The sequence below is a fragment of the Rhea pennata genome, chromosome 10 (genome assembly GCF_028389875.1).
Source record: "Rhea pennata isolate bPtePen1 chromosome 10, bPtePen1.pri, whole genome shotgun sequence".
In the NCBI taxonomy this organism is placed as follows: Eukaryota; Metazoa; Chordata; class Aves; order Rheiformes; family Rheidae; genus Rhea; species Rhea pennata.
The window spans coordinates 24,082,854-24,100,570 of record NC_084672.1 but is presented as its reverse complement, the minus strand read 5'-3'; the positions used below and the strand labels follow the sequence as shown (position 1 = coordinate 24,100,570).

The window sequence follows — 17,717 nt, the reverse complement described above, 5'->3', positions numbered from 1 at the left end:
AGGAGACGCTGCCTGCCACAGCATCTCCAAGGGCAACGGATAGAGCGTGCTGGGCAACAGGAGGCCCGAACGCAGCTGGGTTTCCCCTCTACACCTAGGCAAAAAGTGGAGAATGATGCAGGCACAACCAGCCTGAGTAGGGTGCTCAAGGCTGAGGGAGCACGAAGTCCTGCCAGGCCCCTCCACAGGCTTACCGGGGAGGTGCCCAGTCATGCTGCGTACAGTCGAGCAGCGTCCCCACGTATGTCTTGTTTCTCCAGGTCACGTTGACTACCAGCATACCTGCAAGACAAGGAGACAAGGTCACACGTGGCCAGGTAGGCCTCCTCACAACTCCACGGGTGTCTTGCCCTTCCCCGAGTGTCGGGCTATAGGGAAAGGGGCTCTCTCTCCCTTTGAGACGGACAGGAGGAACAACAGAGATGAGCACAGAGATGGGCTCAGCTCTAGGGCTAGAGAGAAGACAGCAAGGGAGATGGGTCTCGGGCAAGCCGCTCCACAACACGGGGAGTAAACGTGGAGATAACAAATACCAACCGCTGCCTTAAACAATTCCTCCCCTGCAACTGAGGACGACACAGTTCAGGCATCCTCACGCCTGATGGAGGACCCTGACCTAGGTCTCCGGTAGCCCTGGGGGGACACATGGCATTGCTACCTCTCACCAGATCTCAGTAGATATGTAAGAGATCAAGGTCCAGGCTGGAGCAGCACTAAGAACGGGCAACCACCCAGCTCATCGCCTCTCTCATCAGGGCTCTGCTCAGTGCCTGCTTAGCTTCTGCTCCTTGAGCCGCTCGCTACTTTATTTTTCCACCGTTTCACAGAGCTGCTAAAACCCACGAGCTGTGTAATTTGGGGTGCCTGAAAATCCACGCTCATTGTACGTGCAAGGCAAGGGCTGCAAACGCCACAGCAAGGCTGTGAGATCCCTGGGAGAGCTGCAAGCACCACGGCAGGCCTGTGAACCCCGCAGCCCTCTTGGAAGTGGGTGGAGGAGATGTTTTTGCCCACTAGATGGCAAGCTCTGCCCAGCATCCCCGCACAGCCCGACTGCCGCTTGCCTCCACGGACCACCTCAAGCCCAGCACAGGGGGCCAGAGCATCCTCGCAGGAGAGCCCAACCTTTGGGAGAACCTTTGCTGCCCGTTTTGGTCCCGCGTTTGCAGGACACCCACCGAGACCCATCACGAGGCACCGTCCCCGTGTTGCCACCTCGCTCTGCCTGGAGAAAACAGTAGCAGGGGACGCATCTCCTCCTCGTCCTGCACAAGGCCAGGCTCCAGCACGGCGCAAGCCCCGGGCAATGCCCACCTCAGCAAGCTACCAGTGGACCAGCAACATCAGCTTCTGCAAACAACTTTACAAAGCAAAGTGGGAGCAGAAAGCCGAAGGGCAGCCATGCCAAGGACGCAAACCTGGGTGATATTTCTCCAGGGCCAGCCGACTCTTGCACAACATGTCTCCTCCGGGCCGCACGTGAGGGCAGGGGAAGACCCGGCCTGCTCCCGCTTGGCGAGCCCACCCAGCGCTAGCACCTTCCCAGGTCTCTCGTGGCCAGCAGGCTGCAAGTGCTTCCATAAGAAAGCAATTACACTAAATAATCTCAGGCCATTAGCCGAGTGAACTCAAGTGGATATTTCCTCCCAGCGATGGACTGCTCTGATTACTGCATAACTAATTCGACCAGGAGCAGAGTCCGTTGCACTGAGTGCATTTATCTGAACAAGGTAAAACTTGGGAGATAGAAATCTCATTTACAAGGGCAGATGAGTGCAGCTAGATATACAGCCGCGCAGCCCCAGAAGATGGATGGAGCCGAGGGAGCCCAGAACAGCTGTGCCTGAAGCACATTTGTAAATCTTGGTCTGTGTCCCCGGTTGTAACATGCCAGCAGCCAGCTGCAGGCTTCGCAGAGATAATATATGAAAGCAAGAGACGCTCACGGAGCTGAGGCCCAAAAAGCAGGTTTCATCTTAAAAGGGGAACAGAACAGAAAAGGCTCTGCCAAGAAAGCGCAACAGGGAAAATTGTTTCTGCTTCAAAGCCTTTCTCTCCTTCCCCTCTTGTAAAACGCTGGCTGCTCCAACAGGAGCAGATCCTAGGAATACGCGAGGGTACGAGTAAGCGTACACCTGCAAGCGGTGCTTTGGGTTTGCTGCTCCATCCCCAGCCACGTCACAAGCAGCAGGGAGATGGTGCTGCCGTCGGAGGAGAGCTCCCCGAAGCCCCGCGCGGCCAGCGGACACGCTCGCAACGGGGCGGCCACCCTCTCTCCCTTGCCGTGGGGCTGAGCGTAAACCCTGCAGCTCGCACCAGCCTCTATTTAACCCGCTGCAAGCAATCGGGCAAAATCCCCTCCTAATCCTCCAGCAAAAACCCGGGACAACTTAAAGCCCGGGGACAGAGCCTAAGCCGCTTGCAAACTCGCCGTCCTCTGCAGTGGGAGAGGTGAGCTGGTGGAGGAGCCGGCAGCAAGCAGGCAGCTCCCGCTGCTCGCCGGGCAGAGAAGGGGCTTGAGACACTCCCAAGCCTGGAGGAAACAGGCTCTGGCTCGCTCCAGGGCTCAAAATTTGGGCTTGGTGTATGGAAAAGTCAGAGCTGAAGGCGCCCGAGGAGGCCGAGGGAGCACGGAGCTGCTGCAAGCGTGGAAGACGATGCCGACTGTGGAGCACCATGAGACACCCATGCGTGGCCTTCGGAGGTTGGAGCCGCCCAGTGAATCCCGCGCGTCCCCAGGAAGGACACGAGCCGCTCGAATAACTCCAGACGCACCTGGTTTCACGGGAATCCGACACCTCGGAAGCTCTCGAGCAATCGATACCATCCAAGCTGGGCTGAAAACCACTCAGCAACTTGCACGGGCAGAGGTGCTGGCTGCTAAGTGCTAATGTCGCTGCAGCGGGGGCCGCGTGACGCCCGGCAGGAAAATTAAATGCCGCACCGAAGGCGGACTGACACAGCCGGGTCGCTGTCTAGGAACGCGGCATCGATTTGGGAGCGAGCCGCTGCCTGCCTCTGGGGAGACGCAGGCAGCAGCATGAGATAGGTCGGTGAAAGTGCAAACGGAGAGAGAAGAGAGAGCCAAAAAGGGGCACGGGAGAGGAAGGCAGCAAAGGGCTAGCAGGGGTGGGGGGCGTAGCGGAGGACAAGCAGCGATCCAGAGCTTCCCCTCGCAGCAGCGAGCGTGGTGCCCACGTCCTCCTTTTTGTAACCCCCTTCTCTGTAGGGATCGAGAAGAGGCGAGGGAAGGGCGCATCTGGATTTGCAGACCCGAGGCGTTCGGGTGACGAGCCAGCAGGAAAGGCAGGATTGCTCATCCTCAGTGCCGGCTGGGGGCAACCCCTCTTGGTTGAAGACCCCAGGAAGAAGGTGTAGGATGGAGGAAGGTGAGCGCTCAGCGAGGAGGCAAAGGATTCCCAGTACCAGCTCGTCCCATCGTCATTCCCGCTGCAAAACAGCCTGGCCGGCGAAGCCAAGCTCAAGCACACCACGTGCCCTGCTCCAAAGCAGGTTGTTCTCTCCCCGGGCGGCGAGGCTGCCTAAATTCAGCTACTGTCTCTGGAGCATCAAACAAGTTAGCTGGGAAACACTGACCTCTTCTGCCTCTACAGGACTGGGAAACAGGCCGCTTTAGCCTCTCCCACCCTAAATGTGGAGAGCCAGAGCACTCAGGGCCTCTCGCAGGAGGGGCTGAAGAGGCAAGTCCTGCTCCACGCAGCACCTGGGCACCCATCCACCACAGCTAGTGGACTGGGATGCACCAGAGCCCAGCCCACGCTCAGTCCCCACATTGGTGCTCTTTAGCAGTAGATCTGGGACTTGCTGAGTGCAGTTGTAGGACACCCAGGAAAGGCAACTGTCCTGGGTTAGGGCCTGAGGGGACACGGACCTTGCAGGGGATAAGTTGGTGGGTCAAAGAAAGAGGCAAAGCCTGAGGAGATGTGGGACTATCAAGGACAGCACTGTATTAAATCCTCCTTCCAAAGCCCTGGGAGAAGGTAATGCCCAGCGCTGGATGAGATGAGACTACACGTTTCCAGCAGACAGACCTTACTTCCAGCATCTCTGCAGCTTCCCCAGGCAGGGAAGAGCCAGAGCTCAAAGCCAGGGGCCAGCAGTACCCTTGCAATGTGGTGGAGCTGGGCACCACAACAGCAGGACCAGCTCCCGGGACGCAGCCAAGCCAAGGCCGTGCTCTGGGACACGCGGGAGCGGCGAATGGCCCGTAGCCATGCCATCGCTTCGGGCCGATCGCAGGCGCAGCTGGAGACCCACGGCACAGCCGGAGTGAGGGACTCAGCCACGGCTGCTCAAGCTACTGCTTTATCCCTTACTTTGCGCGAGCTAAAGCGGAGCGGGGAGATGGAGCCGAGAACAAAGGGCGAGACGGGGCAGGAGCCAGGGAGAAACGCAGATGGAGAGGGGGACGGCAAGGCAAACACGGCGCAGAAAAAAAGAGGCGACAGCTCACGGCTGCTGCCAGACTGGCCAGGTGGAAGCTGTACGCAGGGACCCATATTCGTGTCCTGTATTTGCCTACGCAGCTGCAAACCCTCCTCCCAGCCTGGCTGGCAGCAGAGGAGGGAGGTTTTATTTACATGCCTGGAGGACACACGGCAGGAGGAGGTCATCACAGCCAGCCGAGCACCTTCATCCCAGCCTTTAGTTCACTAATTAGAGCCGTGCTCAGGCACTGAGCCCTGCTGGCTCTCGAGATACGAGTGCTGACAGCTTAAGCAACCTCAACGCCTGCCTGGAGAATTGCTCCATTTGCCTCCAATGATCTTTGGAGAGCTGCATCGATCTCCTGGTCGTCCGAGTCCCTTGCGCTGGCTGTCCCCTTTGCCTGGGGTTGCAGCTTTCCAAGAGCGAGGTGACATTGATGGATCAGCCCCGAGGGGCCGATTCTCGCTTAGCGCAGACCTCATTTCGCAGCTCGGAAGAGCAAGTCCTTGTCGGGAGGCTCGCCAGGGCGGCTGGCTAAACCCAGGCTGAGACAGAGGAGGCTAAGGCTCAGCAGAGGGGCCGCAGGCAGTGCAACATCTGCCTTTGCATTGCTCAGGGACAAGAGCGCTCAAGACCAGAGAGAGAAAAAGAGAGCCAAGGAGCCACGAACCACGCTGTGCTGCAGGGGACAACTCGCCTAGCAAGTGCCCCTCCAAGCCAAGCGCCACGCTGGAGGTGGAGGCCTCGCTCCCAAACCACATGTGATCTGTGATCAGCCCTCCTGATAGTCCAGGGCTTTGCAAAGATGAGCCACTTGTACTTCAGCCCCACAACCAAACCAAGAGCAGCTCCAAACCCTGCTGAGAAAGGGAGCACGGGTGCTCTAAGCACTGTGCACGAGCACAGTGGTACGTTGTGTGGCTCTGTCACCCAGCCCCGACCTTACTGAGGTTCCTTGAGGAGAGGAAAAGGGGAAGGTGGTGACCCATGTGCAACAGGACACTCACTGGGCACGATGAAAAGTCTAGGCTCAACACCCAAGCACTATGGCCAGGACAGCAGCCTGCTGGTGCGAGCAGAGAGGGACAAGCCCCCGTGCAAAGGCTCCAGCACACACAGCACCCCCAGCCCAGCAAGGCTAAAGGGAGAGGTGAGGACAGGGACAGCCATTTCTCCTTTCCTCTGAGAACTGAGACAATCCTGAACTCCTTTTAATCATCAAAATACAAGGACTGCACTAGGATCTCCTCTCTTTGAGATGCCACTGCCATATGGGCACTATCATCCTACCGCCTGCACAGCTTATTCCACCCCAGCTGTCTGCCCAGGGAAGGCTTGCCAGCATGGGTCCTTCAAAACCAAGGAGAAATCATCATGTAGGAGCTTGTCAATGCTGTAGCAACTCCAGATGAAGCTTCTCTTTCTTGCTTTAGGCTCACAAGCCCACCACCAAAATCAGGATGGTACAGAAGAAAAGGTGTGAGCAGGCGGAGCCCCAGCAGCCTGCAGCACAGCATGGTGGTCTGAGCTCAGCACCCAGGTGGAGAGACAAGTTTGCTCCCTATGAGGGAAGGCCACCAAGCGGAGCCAGCTCTGCCTCCTCCTCCTCCTCCTCCTCCTCTGCAGGTTGCCATGCCCCAGCAGGCTGGCAGCTGCCCAAGCCATCTCCACCACCACCACCAACGCTGTCTAACAGAAGTGGAGCTGGTGGCAAGGAGAGTTCTGCTAGCTTTCTGCCGATTTTTGGGTGCAGGGAGCCTCTAAAAGGTGACGGGACAACAGCTAGGGGCTTTTCCTATCACGAGGAGCTGTGATTTGTCCACAGGTCCATGAACTAGCTCAGATCCAAGGCCCATCTAGCCCAGTATCCCATCTGCAACAGCAGCAAGGAGCAGGGATTGAACATGTAACAATCCTGCTCCAGGGCCCTTCCAAGCCTCCAGCACTGGGGTGAGTCTAGTGCATTTAATATCCTTCCTCCATGAATTTCTCCAGCTGCTAGTCCTTCTCTCAGCCTAACTGCATCCCAAGGAGAGGCCCTCACTTTCAGTGCTGCCTCTTGCATTAACCCCTACCCAGCAGGGGCCCAACCTATGGCCTCTCAGCTCCTCCTCCCTTGTTTAAAGATGTTCTAGCCTCAGCCAGGAGGAGGGGAAAAGGGGTACTTGTGTCAAGAGACAGCTCATGGACACAGTGATTCAGGGGGAATCCTCGTTCTGGCATGACCCTTGGCTGGTGCCAACCTCCTTGAGCTGGAGTCCCATGCTATAGAGTGGACTGAGCACTCCTGATGTCCACTTGATGCGTGCAGCAAGGCAAGGCAGCACCGAGGATGTGGGCAATGCCCAGGCACAGCTAGCACATCCAGGCAGCATCAGAAGGTAAAGAGAAACTAGCCTTGATGCTATTTCTTCCAACCCACCAGGATGGCGACACTTCTGCCTCGGATTTCACAGGGAAAGCTCTGTGCTTGATGATGCACAAAGCCCAAGAGGTATAGCACACACCTCTGGGATGCCCCAGCTGGCACAACCTGCAGCATCCAGACTTTGGAGTGCAGCCCCCATGGTCATCATACAACAGCTCCACTGCTACTGCCAAGAAAGCAGAAGACTCCTCTGGGCAGGGAGACAGCCAGCCCCAGGACCATCTCAGCTATATCCCATCTCCAGCTGCACAGAAGCGTGCAAGAAGAGGGCGGTTCATGGTGGTACTTCACAGAACACTCTCCGGCCTCCTAGAGGGTCTCCCAGACAGGGCCAGACAAAGATATGATCTTCCCACTAAATGCACGCAAAGATCAACACAGATCTCAGAGGCGTTCAGGCAAGAGCAAAGGGGGGTTACTGGAGCTAGATCATTGTCACCAGCCACCTAAGGGACAGCTTTTGACGGGACAGGAAGGCGATGTGGAGAAAGGGGCCTCATGCCGACACAGGGAAAACAGCAGAAAGATCTTGGACTGGAGCCATACCAGCTCTTGCCCAAGGGAAAAGAGCCAGCAAGGGTGTCTTGTGGGTGACTAAAGTGACTGCAGGACATGCTGTTGTAAGTACACCAGTCACTTGTCACCAATGCCATGTGATGGACAGTCAGTTCCTAAGAACCCGCTGAACATGCGCAGCTCCTGCTGTCACACTCCTACCCAAAGCCCATAACAAGCATCAACCTTCAGCAACAAACCATGAATGACAGCCATGACATGACAGCAGAAGAGCAGAGAGATCACAGGCCCTGCCAGCACCTTGCATCACCACCCCAGCAAGGACGGGAACTGTGCAAAATTGCCGAAGGATCTATGCTGCAGAAGACGATAGGGAAAAAAAAATCCACGCAGAACCTCCCCAGTGAGAGCTGCTGGAGGGGATTTCCCAATTGCAAGCCTGATGAAGAGTTTAACCCAGAGCACGTGAACAAGCCAGCCCCAGACCCAAAAGACAGACATCATCATGGGTGCCAGTCAACTCACTTGCCTCCTTTCTACCTGCCATCATGTCTTTCACGACATGCAGAGAGCTCAGCGTCTGAGAAAAAAGGACTGGTGGGCCACAGCAGGGAGGTCCTGACGCTTTCCTGGAGGAGGACCAATCTGCAATGGTCCAATAAATAACAAGGAACACGGCTTTTCCATCTGCAGCAAAACCACTGCCCCGTCCCTCGTCCAGCAGCCCGAGCGTTTGGGTGCTAGCTTGTGCTGGGTGGTAACGGCACTCTGTTCTCCCATCCGCTGCCCCGATCCTTGGGGAAATGTGCCCAGATGACTCCAAGGGTGACTCCTGGTAGACTCCGTGTCAAGGAGGGAGGTTTATCACGTCAGGGGGTGGGGGACACGACGTGCCCTGGCACTGCAGACCCAGCCGGCTGACGCATGACGGCGCTCCTCCGAGCTTGGCAAGCCGGCAGAGCGCGGCCGCGGCGCCAAGGTCCGGTGGCCTCCCAACAGCTGCATCAAGGCCACAGGGCCATTTGTGAGCAGCCTGGACGTCCACCCTCGCTCTCCCGGAGGAGGGAGATAGAGGCATTGAAACCAATTTGAGTGCAGCAGATTGGAGCTCGAGAGGCCTCCTTGTAAACAAGTCCTTTAATCCAGTGCTTGGCGGTTAAAACAGGAGCCCCAGCTGGTATTACCCAGGGCAGCTACACACGTGCCTCGGGGAGTTCAACACGACAAATAGTCCTGTCTGGAGCAGAATATTGCTCACCTGTTGATAAAACAGCCTTCATACAAAGCTGACAGATGCTGAAATAAACAGTGCTTTGAGAGTGATAAGCAGTGCATTAGCTCTACTCGAGTTCCCTGCCTCCCAGTACTGTCAAGCATTCTGCCAGCAAATATTAGATATGAAGCGGTCGCACTGTGGGAGTACCGGGAAATTATGCGTAATAAAGCTCTGCTTCTCTAAGACGACACGCAAGCAGCCACCTCGCTTTGAGGGCTGATGCCTCCCCATCCGGCGGGGAGTTTGCAACTCAACGGCGCGCAATGCCGGCGGCCCTCGCCGCCCCGGGGAAGAGGCACCCGACAGCACCGGACAGTGCTGCAGCCCCGAGCAAGCGGCCGCGTTGCTAATCTGAAGATCCCAGCAGCCACAGCCCTTTTGGCAAGGGCTGCAGGAGGGTTCAAAGGACCGCGGCGAGCCCTTTCAGGCTCTGCTGAACGGCTCAGCAATCTCGGAAGGGATTTACAATCGCTCGTTATTTTTTGAAGTGCTATCAAAGCAAGAGAGAGAGATACCCCTGCTCCAGCGCTCCTCTGCATTGCCATAAAAGCCTCGAGAATTCACCTCCCGTTTCTGGCTTTGAGTCTACAGGGCTCCGAATGCTGGATTTTCTTTAGAGGGGACCGTGTATCCCCCTTTGAAGCCCCAAGAACTGGATATCAGCAGGATTGTATCTCACCTCTGGGTGATGCAACCTTGGCCCATCACCACCATTAAAGCATCCTCAGAGATAGAGATAATCCTAGCAACAACAGTCACCATTTAAGGGGACAGGTGACAGCGAGGCAGCACATTAAGAGTGCAAAGCCACCTGTTTGGCACACGGCTTCCTTCTGGCTAAGGCAAGATCTGCCCTCATACGCCAGCCCAGCCCTTTCCTATCATCTTCCAAGCCAATGTGCACCTCCTGCCCTTCCTTCAGTTCAAACAACGTATCTCCCAGACCTCTAGGATTTTGTAGGTTCTGCAAAAACAGGAAGGCTCAGAGGGCAATGGCAATGCCACAGGCTTCGAAAGGCTTAGCACAACACGCACAAGAGCAAGGCAGAAACACACATAGGGAAAAGGTAAGTTGAGCCTGGTCTTGCTGGTCGGGTGGGTAGATGGGTGGAAGGCAGCGCCACGAGCTGGCGGCAGCCATAGGCACACCCAGAGTGGCAGCACGAGAGATGCCCAATGCAGCTTGGAAGGGGAAGATGGTGGTGGACATAGGGAGGAGAGCTGCACGACCTGCTCAGACTGTAGAGCTGCGACAGACAATCTGGCAGATAGTTGTCACAGTGAAGACCGCCCTACAGTTCCTTCCCACTCACTCCAGACCATGCCGTCCAGCCTAACACCACTCCAGGCGAGCACGTGCATCGACGTTGGCATAAGCAGTGCCCAAAGCCCGAAAGGTGGCCACTGAGCCCCCAAAGACCGCTAGGAGTTGCCTGCAGAAGAGCAGTCCAAACACCCAGAGAGCGCAAAGCTGGTTCAAGTTGACTGCAGGCAACCTGCCTCAGCCTTCCACTCCAACAGAGACATCAAGAAAGGGATTTGGAAGGCTACATTTTCTCCTATTTCCTTTGTGCAGCTGCTGTTGCCATGCTGTGATCCTTGTTGCTATGAAGGTTTGTATGTCGGGCAACGGCTTGTTTTGGCTGCAAACACCACTGCTGTGGTCCGCGATGGCTTCACGGCCCAGGTGGTGTCAGGACCCAGTCCAGCCGCTGTTCTGACATCCAAGCGAGTGGAGGTGAGGAGGTGCCATCATGCTTGGCCATGCACTTCATGCCAGGTGACATCAATTCCAGTGAGGCAGAAGACGACGACCCAGGAGCTAACGAGGCAGCAAGCGGAGTGATGCTTTCTGGTATAATTAGATCAGTTAATAGTTCCTGCAGATCGGAATCACACCTAACAGAATTAGGGAAACTGCCAAGACAGCTGCTCCCGTGAAAGGCATTTAACAAAACACATTTCCTGCACAAGACGGGCATGGAGAAGGTGCAGCCGCGCACAGAGGCGTTACTGTCACGGCGGTGCGAGAGCTGATACAACAGGCCATTCGCTACGGCCAAGCTTCCTGCACAGCCCCACCGCCGACATCCAGCAGGTAAGAAAAACACACCTCAGACCCTATCCTGACCCAAGCCTAAAGCGACAGCAACGCAGATGAACTGCAAGTCCACAGCAGACGCTCTGGGCAGCAAGTAGTAGGTGTTTGAGGGCTGGATCTTTACTGGAGATCATACCCTCATAGCTTTTACGTAACTGTCAGCAGCAACTCATCTAGACAGGGGCAGAGGAAGAAGCTAGCCACGGCAGCAAGGCAGACTGGACATCCGGCCTGGAGATCGTAGATCCTTGGAGCTTCAGTCCACCATATCACATTGGTTGATCCTGGCCTGTCTTTCTAAAGCCACAGCAGCGCTGCCAGGCTTTAGGGGGCCTTCCTGCCCAACTTCGCAGCCACAAGGACAATCCAAAAGCCATCTTCTACAAAAAGGGAGCTCTGGTCAGCCATCCATGTTGCCTTCTGCTGTACAACTCCCTTCCCAGAGCTGTTTGAAGTAGGCAGACCTCCTCCCCTACAAGCCATGGGATCCTTCAGGGTGAGTGCGCCTATTAAAAACCCACACCCCCAAAAAAACAAAATAAACACCCTTCCAATCAAGAGTTCACATCTTCAGCAAACAAAGATAGCTCAGTGGGTCAGCTGCGAGACAAACCCACATGAAAGGAAGGAGGAAGTTATGCAACTGGACGAGCCCAAATACACTTTTGCTGCTGTGCACGGAGCAATGCTTACTGTTTCAGCTTGCAAAAGCAGCATGTGCCATGAGCACACGGTCAGGAGCTACAGGAGAAGAGTAGTTTGCAAAAAAAGGGTCCACATCAGAGCAATTACCATGGGAGTCTAGGGGGCACATCCTACATAAATCCAATTTTCAAGGACACATCACACACCAAAGAGGAGCTACACCTCTCCTCACAGAGCCAGTAGGAACTGTTTGCAACACTGCCCAGTGTCAGTGGTCTCTCCTTGCTATGCTGTTACATTACAGACCCAGTGGGGGACGTGTGCGAAGACCTAGAAGCGCCAAATGAGAAGTGCTCACAGCAGCACGTTCAGGAAGTTGGGAATGACTGGAAGCAAACACAATTCTGCACCTCCACACGCTAACTGCTCCGGCGGGGGAGGGATGGGGCTGTCAGCCCTGGGGAGAAAGTGGCTGCTGCGGGCTAGCAACCTCCTCTCCATCTCTGAGGTTGAAGTGCCTGACGCGAGCCAAGCACTGCTCACAGCCAGTAAGAGGGGGGGGAAAAAAAGCTTTCTGAACTGCTTAACAGCAGAAAAAAAAAAAAGGTTGCAATTAAGCCCTTCCATTCCCTGCACTTGCTATTATTAATCCAGTTGGAGGAGGCTGGACCTGCGCACAAGGGATACACAAACACTCAGACCCATGATCCCTGCTCAGGTTAACGGTGCAGTGAAGCTTAAACACCAATTCACACGTTGCGACATTGCTCTGTCAGAGCCACCCAGCAGACACCACGTGCTTCCTGCACTCACCCGAGCGGCTGGTATTTTAAGAAATGAACTTTAGCTTCAGACAGTTCGGCACGCGGAAAACACCATCCCTCAGCTCCCGGGAGGTATGGATCGATACTGGCAGCGCTGCTCCTGCAGCCCAGGGTCTTTCCAAGAGATCCGGCGAGGCCGAAGCTCACGGCAGCTCTGCTGAGGCCGTCCTGGGGCAGCAGCAGCACCGTGAGGACCTGGGGGAGATGCTGAGTGCGGTGGGGTGGAAAGGATGGGAGGTGCTGCTCAAACCACCAGAAAAGAGGATGTCAAGCCAGGAGAAACACAGACCGGCCTAATCATGGAGAAACGGAGACTAGCCCAGGTAGTAATGGCATTTTAGCACACACCCCCTCCTTTGGGGATCTCAGGACTGGACTCAGGTCGCACAGGCATGCTCACCCATGCTGAAAGACCCTTGGTTTGCTTTACAGACATAGCCTACATGCAGACCCACAGTTCTCCTCCCTCGCATCCTTCCCGGATCTCCTGGGCAAGGAGAGATGCTTGTTGCACCCTATACATTTCACAAGCTCTAGCTCTGGACATCACCCAGCCAGGTCTGGGACACTCCTCTAGCAAATTCAAGCCTTGCTCCATCAGCAAGGACAGGAAGGCAGAAGCAATGTCAGGGGATCAGGGAAGAGGAACGGTTTCACCCCAAGTTTTTAGTCTTACACAACTGAGTACTAGAGATGCTTCTACTCTGGGAGCTGACATAATGCAGCAGACTGGAAACGACCAAAGGAAACAGCAGGATTTGTATTCTGCATGACAGGAGTGCAGGGCTCGCTGTAAAAGCCATCGTTCCTGACAGCAGGAACCAAGCAGCAGCCAGCAGAGCCAGGCAGAGAAGGATCTTTGCACAAGTTCATTGAATTACTGCAGACTAAAAATAGCCAAGCTGCAGGAATCACAGAATGCCTCCGAGGCACGGTCTGAAACGATAGCTGCAAAAGAAAGGGATAATGCAGAAGGACAGGCAGACAGGCTGCAGAGCTTCACAGATTGGCGAGGCCTGGAGCGGGGGGAGAAAAAAAAAAGGTAAGAAGAAACACCAAGTGCTGACGTTACAGGAGAAACCGAAGCCGGTGAGAAATGGGGCTTAGAAATCGGCAGCGCAGTCAAAGCAGCGGCTTCCTTGCTAATTCCGGCGAGAAGCAGGCGGCCTGCCGCAGCCGCCTCCTTTGAAGGATCAGAGAGCATCGTGCAGCAATCAGGACTTGAAAATTTTACAAGCGATCCGGAGCTCCTAGGAAAGCACAGCTCAGCTCGGCTCAGCACTGAGCAGCATTGGCACAGGGAGGCATTTAGCACTTCCACACAACTCCCAGCTGCTGCCCGAGGCCTCCATCTAGCCGACGCGCATCTCATAAAACCCAAAGCCCTGCAAGTCTGGATGAGTTCTGCTCCGTCTCGTTCTCGCTTCAATGCCTTTCAAGCAGTCGAGGGATTTGGTGGGGGAAGAGGCGAAGGACGGTTGTGTGCAGTCTCCTGCGCGATCGGGGATCCCCTGCTCGTTCCTCCTTGCTGTGCCATCTCCTCTGCCCACTGCGCACCTCTTCTCGTGACTTCCCCCAAAGAGACCAAGAGGTCCAAGCTCCCACCAGCTTCACTGCTGCCCATGGAGGTCTCCAGCAGCAGCATTGAAATCAGCCTCCTGGGAGTTTCACGCCACGGCAGCTTTCGGAAAGCTTTACGGAGCCACAGCCGCATCTTCAGGAGCAGGAGAGCTGGCGATTGCTCTTGAATCCGAGCACGCGTCATGCAGAGAGGCTGGGCCCTGCTTTCACCTCTCCGCCCTTCTTGTAAGAGGTTTAATCCTTGCCCTTTCGTACCCCAAATTTCTCACATCCTGCTTGATGCTGATCTAAAATAGAAACAGTGACACACCAGCTCCGGAGGCACAAATACTCACCCATCTCAAAGTCCACAGCCCCAGGCTTTTCTGGGCAGCAGGCTGAAGAAAAGCGTGCTCAGTGGAAGAGAGAGATGGTTTGGTGCTTCGGGCACAGTCCTAAAACCTAGAAGGGGCTGGCACTACTAGCTACTCCAGGTGCCACTCCAGCTAGGTTGCTCTGCTTGCCTGTGCCTCAGTTTCCCTGGCTCAGGGCAAGCCCTTCACAATTTTTAAGGTGATCAGGCCCTTTGCAGACACCAAAAAACACTAGAGATAGGCTGATAGCTAGAGCGAATGGGTCTTACACAGTGTTTCTCCTTGGGGCACGGTGCAGATGAGGTAGGATCATTGCACAAACCATTCCCTTCTCCCTGCCACCCGCATCCTTGGCAGTAAGCAGCCCCTGGTACAAAGCGAAGGGCAGCAGCTGGAAGCAGGAGCCATTCACTAACTCCACTTCACGCAGGTGGACACAAGATGCAACCACCTGCAGGCTTCAAGCAATCTCCAAAACAGCTGGCAGCTCTGCCGTCCGATATCCCCAAGAAGATCCCAAAGGCCCGGAACGAGAAGGGCAGCTCGGAGCACAGCCAAGGTCCCCACGCTGCCAGTCACAAGCGGGGACAACCAGCAGCACACACCAGCTTCCATGTTCAAGGCTCCTGTATGCTGCAGTGCATTTTTTTGTCCCTATCAGCAAGCCTAGCTCAGAAAAGAATCATCCCTTGGGTACAATTTTCCAGCATTGCGGCTTCCTCCTGCCTCAGGAGCAGCAGAAAAAAAAGCACTTACAGTTCCCTACTATCTTGATTCCTTCCATATATGCAACCGAGCAAAAGGTGAAACAGAGAAAGCAGAGGTGTATGAGGAAGCTGGAGGTGTCCACCTCAAGTTAGCAAGGACCAGCTGCTCAAGGTAGTCTGCCCCAGTGCAGTCTGTGCACTCCTCCCTTCCCAAATACCTCAGGTCATGATGCTTTTCCAAGTGGGAACAACTTCAGTGCTGATCTCCACACCCGGGGCCATCGCACCACTCAGTCCAGCACCAGCTGCACTTTCAAAACCAGTTTTCAAGAGGGGAGAGGAAAGAGGAATTGGGTCCCTTCCTGATCTTCCCACAGCACTCGGGGCTAGCAAGAAGGGAGTTTTCCACATCTACGGACAACTCTGTCTATTTGAAGTAGACACACAGCAAGAACTTCAGCCAGGAGGCCACAAAACAGACATGCAGCTTCAGCATAATCTATGCTGGCAACGCTGCAAGTTTTACACCATCAACTTGTGGCTAAATGGTAGCAGCACTGGCCTGTTTATGGAAAAGCAGGTTTAAGTTCAGCTTCAATTATCATCAAAGATAACGAAGACAGTCACAGTGAAGTGCTGCCAGAGGAACACTGCCAGAGAGAGCAGGGATTAAGGCCAGTACCTTCATTCCCTGCACATAATAGCAAAGCAAGAGCAGAAGCAGACATCCAAGACAAGCTCCAACCTGGCCCATCTGAGGTATCCCATCAGCTGGCCTCTACCACCTCTGCTCTTTCTCACATTGGTGCTGCTGGTCTCTATTTCTGCTTCCAGACTCCAGCTGGAACCAGACACAGATACAAGGAGTTCACCTCAGGCCTCTGGCCTGAGTTTCCAACCTCCTGAAGAGGCTGGAGGGACGACCGGGTTCCTGTGCTAAGCATGGTATACTGAACCACCTATTCATCCCAGCATTACTTGGCAGAGCCCCAGTGGCAACTAAAACCCATCAAAGCAAGGGACTTGGGAAAGCAAACCAAACTCTGTGCAGATGAGACAAGTTCCACTGGAAAAAGGTTCAACTGGCTTGGCAAGAGAGACAAGAGCCCTGATCTCCTGTCAAGCCTATTTTGAAAGCTCTGCTGGGGTTATTTATCCAGCAGGAGATTTCTGCTGCCTCCCAGGGCTTGTGTGCTTTTGTGACAGACTTGCAGGTTGCCAACTAGAAACGAAGTCAACTCCATCAAGCTCCCATTCAGGTTGGCACAGTCTTTTCTCTGGCACCTCCAGAACCAAGTTAGCTCTCAAATAAAGGCAGAGAAATGGCAGTTTAGATTTTCACCCACTGTCTGGGCAACAGGATAACACAACGAACTGGGCTGATGCAGGTTTTGGCTGGTTACTTCATTTGCTGTACAAATTAAAAACCCAATTTTAAGAGCTGCATCCTACACAGCTACTCTGTCCTGACCACCCAGACTGTGGTGGAGAGGAACCCTGAGATATGCCAGCAAGCAACACAGCAGGACAAGAGGAAGAAGGGGATTACTGTAACTCAAAAATATAATTGCTAGAGAGCAAAGGAGCTCTCCGACGACACTTACCATCCTCCGTCTCTTGCCAGACAATGCCTTCCAGGTTCACGCTGGTCCCAGGTTCACAAGGGCCCAGACACTCCGGCTCGGTGGCCAGTGCCACATCACAGGTATTCACTCCCACAGAACGGGTGCGTACCATGATCTGCTCACAAGGCGACGAGATGTCGTTGTTGACAACAGGGACGAGGAGGTGCAAGGGCAACACTGCCGGCGTCGAGACCGGAGACTCCATCTGTGGGAAAGGAGAAACATGCCAGTCACTGTCAGGACTACACAGAGGAGAGCAAGTATCAACAGGCATCTACATTTCCAGAGAACCCCAAGGCTACCACCTTCTTAATTCCTATGCCAGAATTGCCTTGAATCACCTCTCAGCAAGCAGGTCAAAGTCCCATGCATTATCAGAGCACAAGGATCTAGTAGGCCTTTTCCACCCTGGCGTGCCCATAACTACAAAGTGCTGGCTTTTCAGCGGGTATGTAGATCACACACCCAACGTCCTTCCACGGGAGGTTTCTGCTCTGCTGTTGAAGGTGCTTATGCCAACTTCCTTCACAGACTACTTTTGCTGGTGTAATCATCCGTGGTCAGGATGCCTTTTGGCTATTGCTCAGATGTTAATGTAGTCAATGACTTTGGACCTGATGGCTCATTAGAAAAAAAATTACAGACTTCTACTCAACCGGCAGGACAGGACAAACAAGCAGCGGTCTCCCTTTGGTGCCAATGAAAACCAAGATCCTCCTCCCAGATCTACCCCGTGACCATCCGAAGACACACACACACGCAGGTTACAACCCTCTTTTCTATGCAAGCGAGGGCAAAGTATCAGCTTCAGAGAGCAATCCAGCAGATGCCTCATGCTGGGGGAGAAGAGTCGCAGGCCAAATGAGTGCCAGCCATCTTGCTCTCTTTGCACATGGAAACCACATCGCACTGCCAGAGCTGGGCTTAGAAAGCCAACAATCCGACATGCCAAGCACAACCACAACCCAAGGCTGAGCCACTCTACCGCTGACAAGCCGGGTCCTCAGCTGCTCTGCCACACCAGCAGAATACAATGCTGTATGGAGAAGATGGCTGATAGGCTGATTTTGCTGCTGGTCAAGCAAAGGTGTAGGTTGGAAACCTTCCTATCCTTCAGGGTTCATCAGCCAACCCATCCGTAGTAAATCAGTTCCCTTGCCTTGGCTTGCCAAAGGGGATTTGCAGCTGTTTTCAGGCTAGCTGCTCATCCTC

At 54.7% G+C, this 17,717-nt stretch overlaps 1 protein-coding gene across 2 annotated transcripts in view; it reads right to left on the bottom strand.

Annotated features, from left to right (window-relative positions):
* ZNF609 (zinc finger protein 609) overlaps positions 1-17,717 on the bottom strand; it is an 84,072-nt gene that overhangs the window by 7,609 nt on the left and 58,746 nt on the right. For both annotated transcript variants that reach the window (XM_062583721.1, XM_062583720.1), the window contains exons 3-4: positions 16,485-16,710; positions 195-282 (exon numbers count right to left, since the gene is read on the bottom strand). In XM_062583721.1, the coding sequence (XP_062439705.1) occupies positions 195-282; positions 16,485-16,710 (314 nt within the window). The remainder of the gene's footprint in view (positions 1-194; positions 283-16,484; positions 16,711-17,717) is intronic.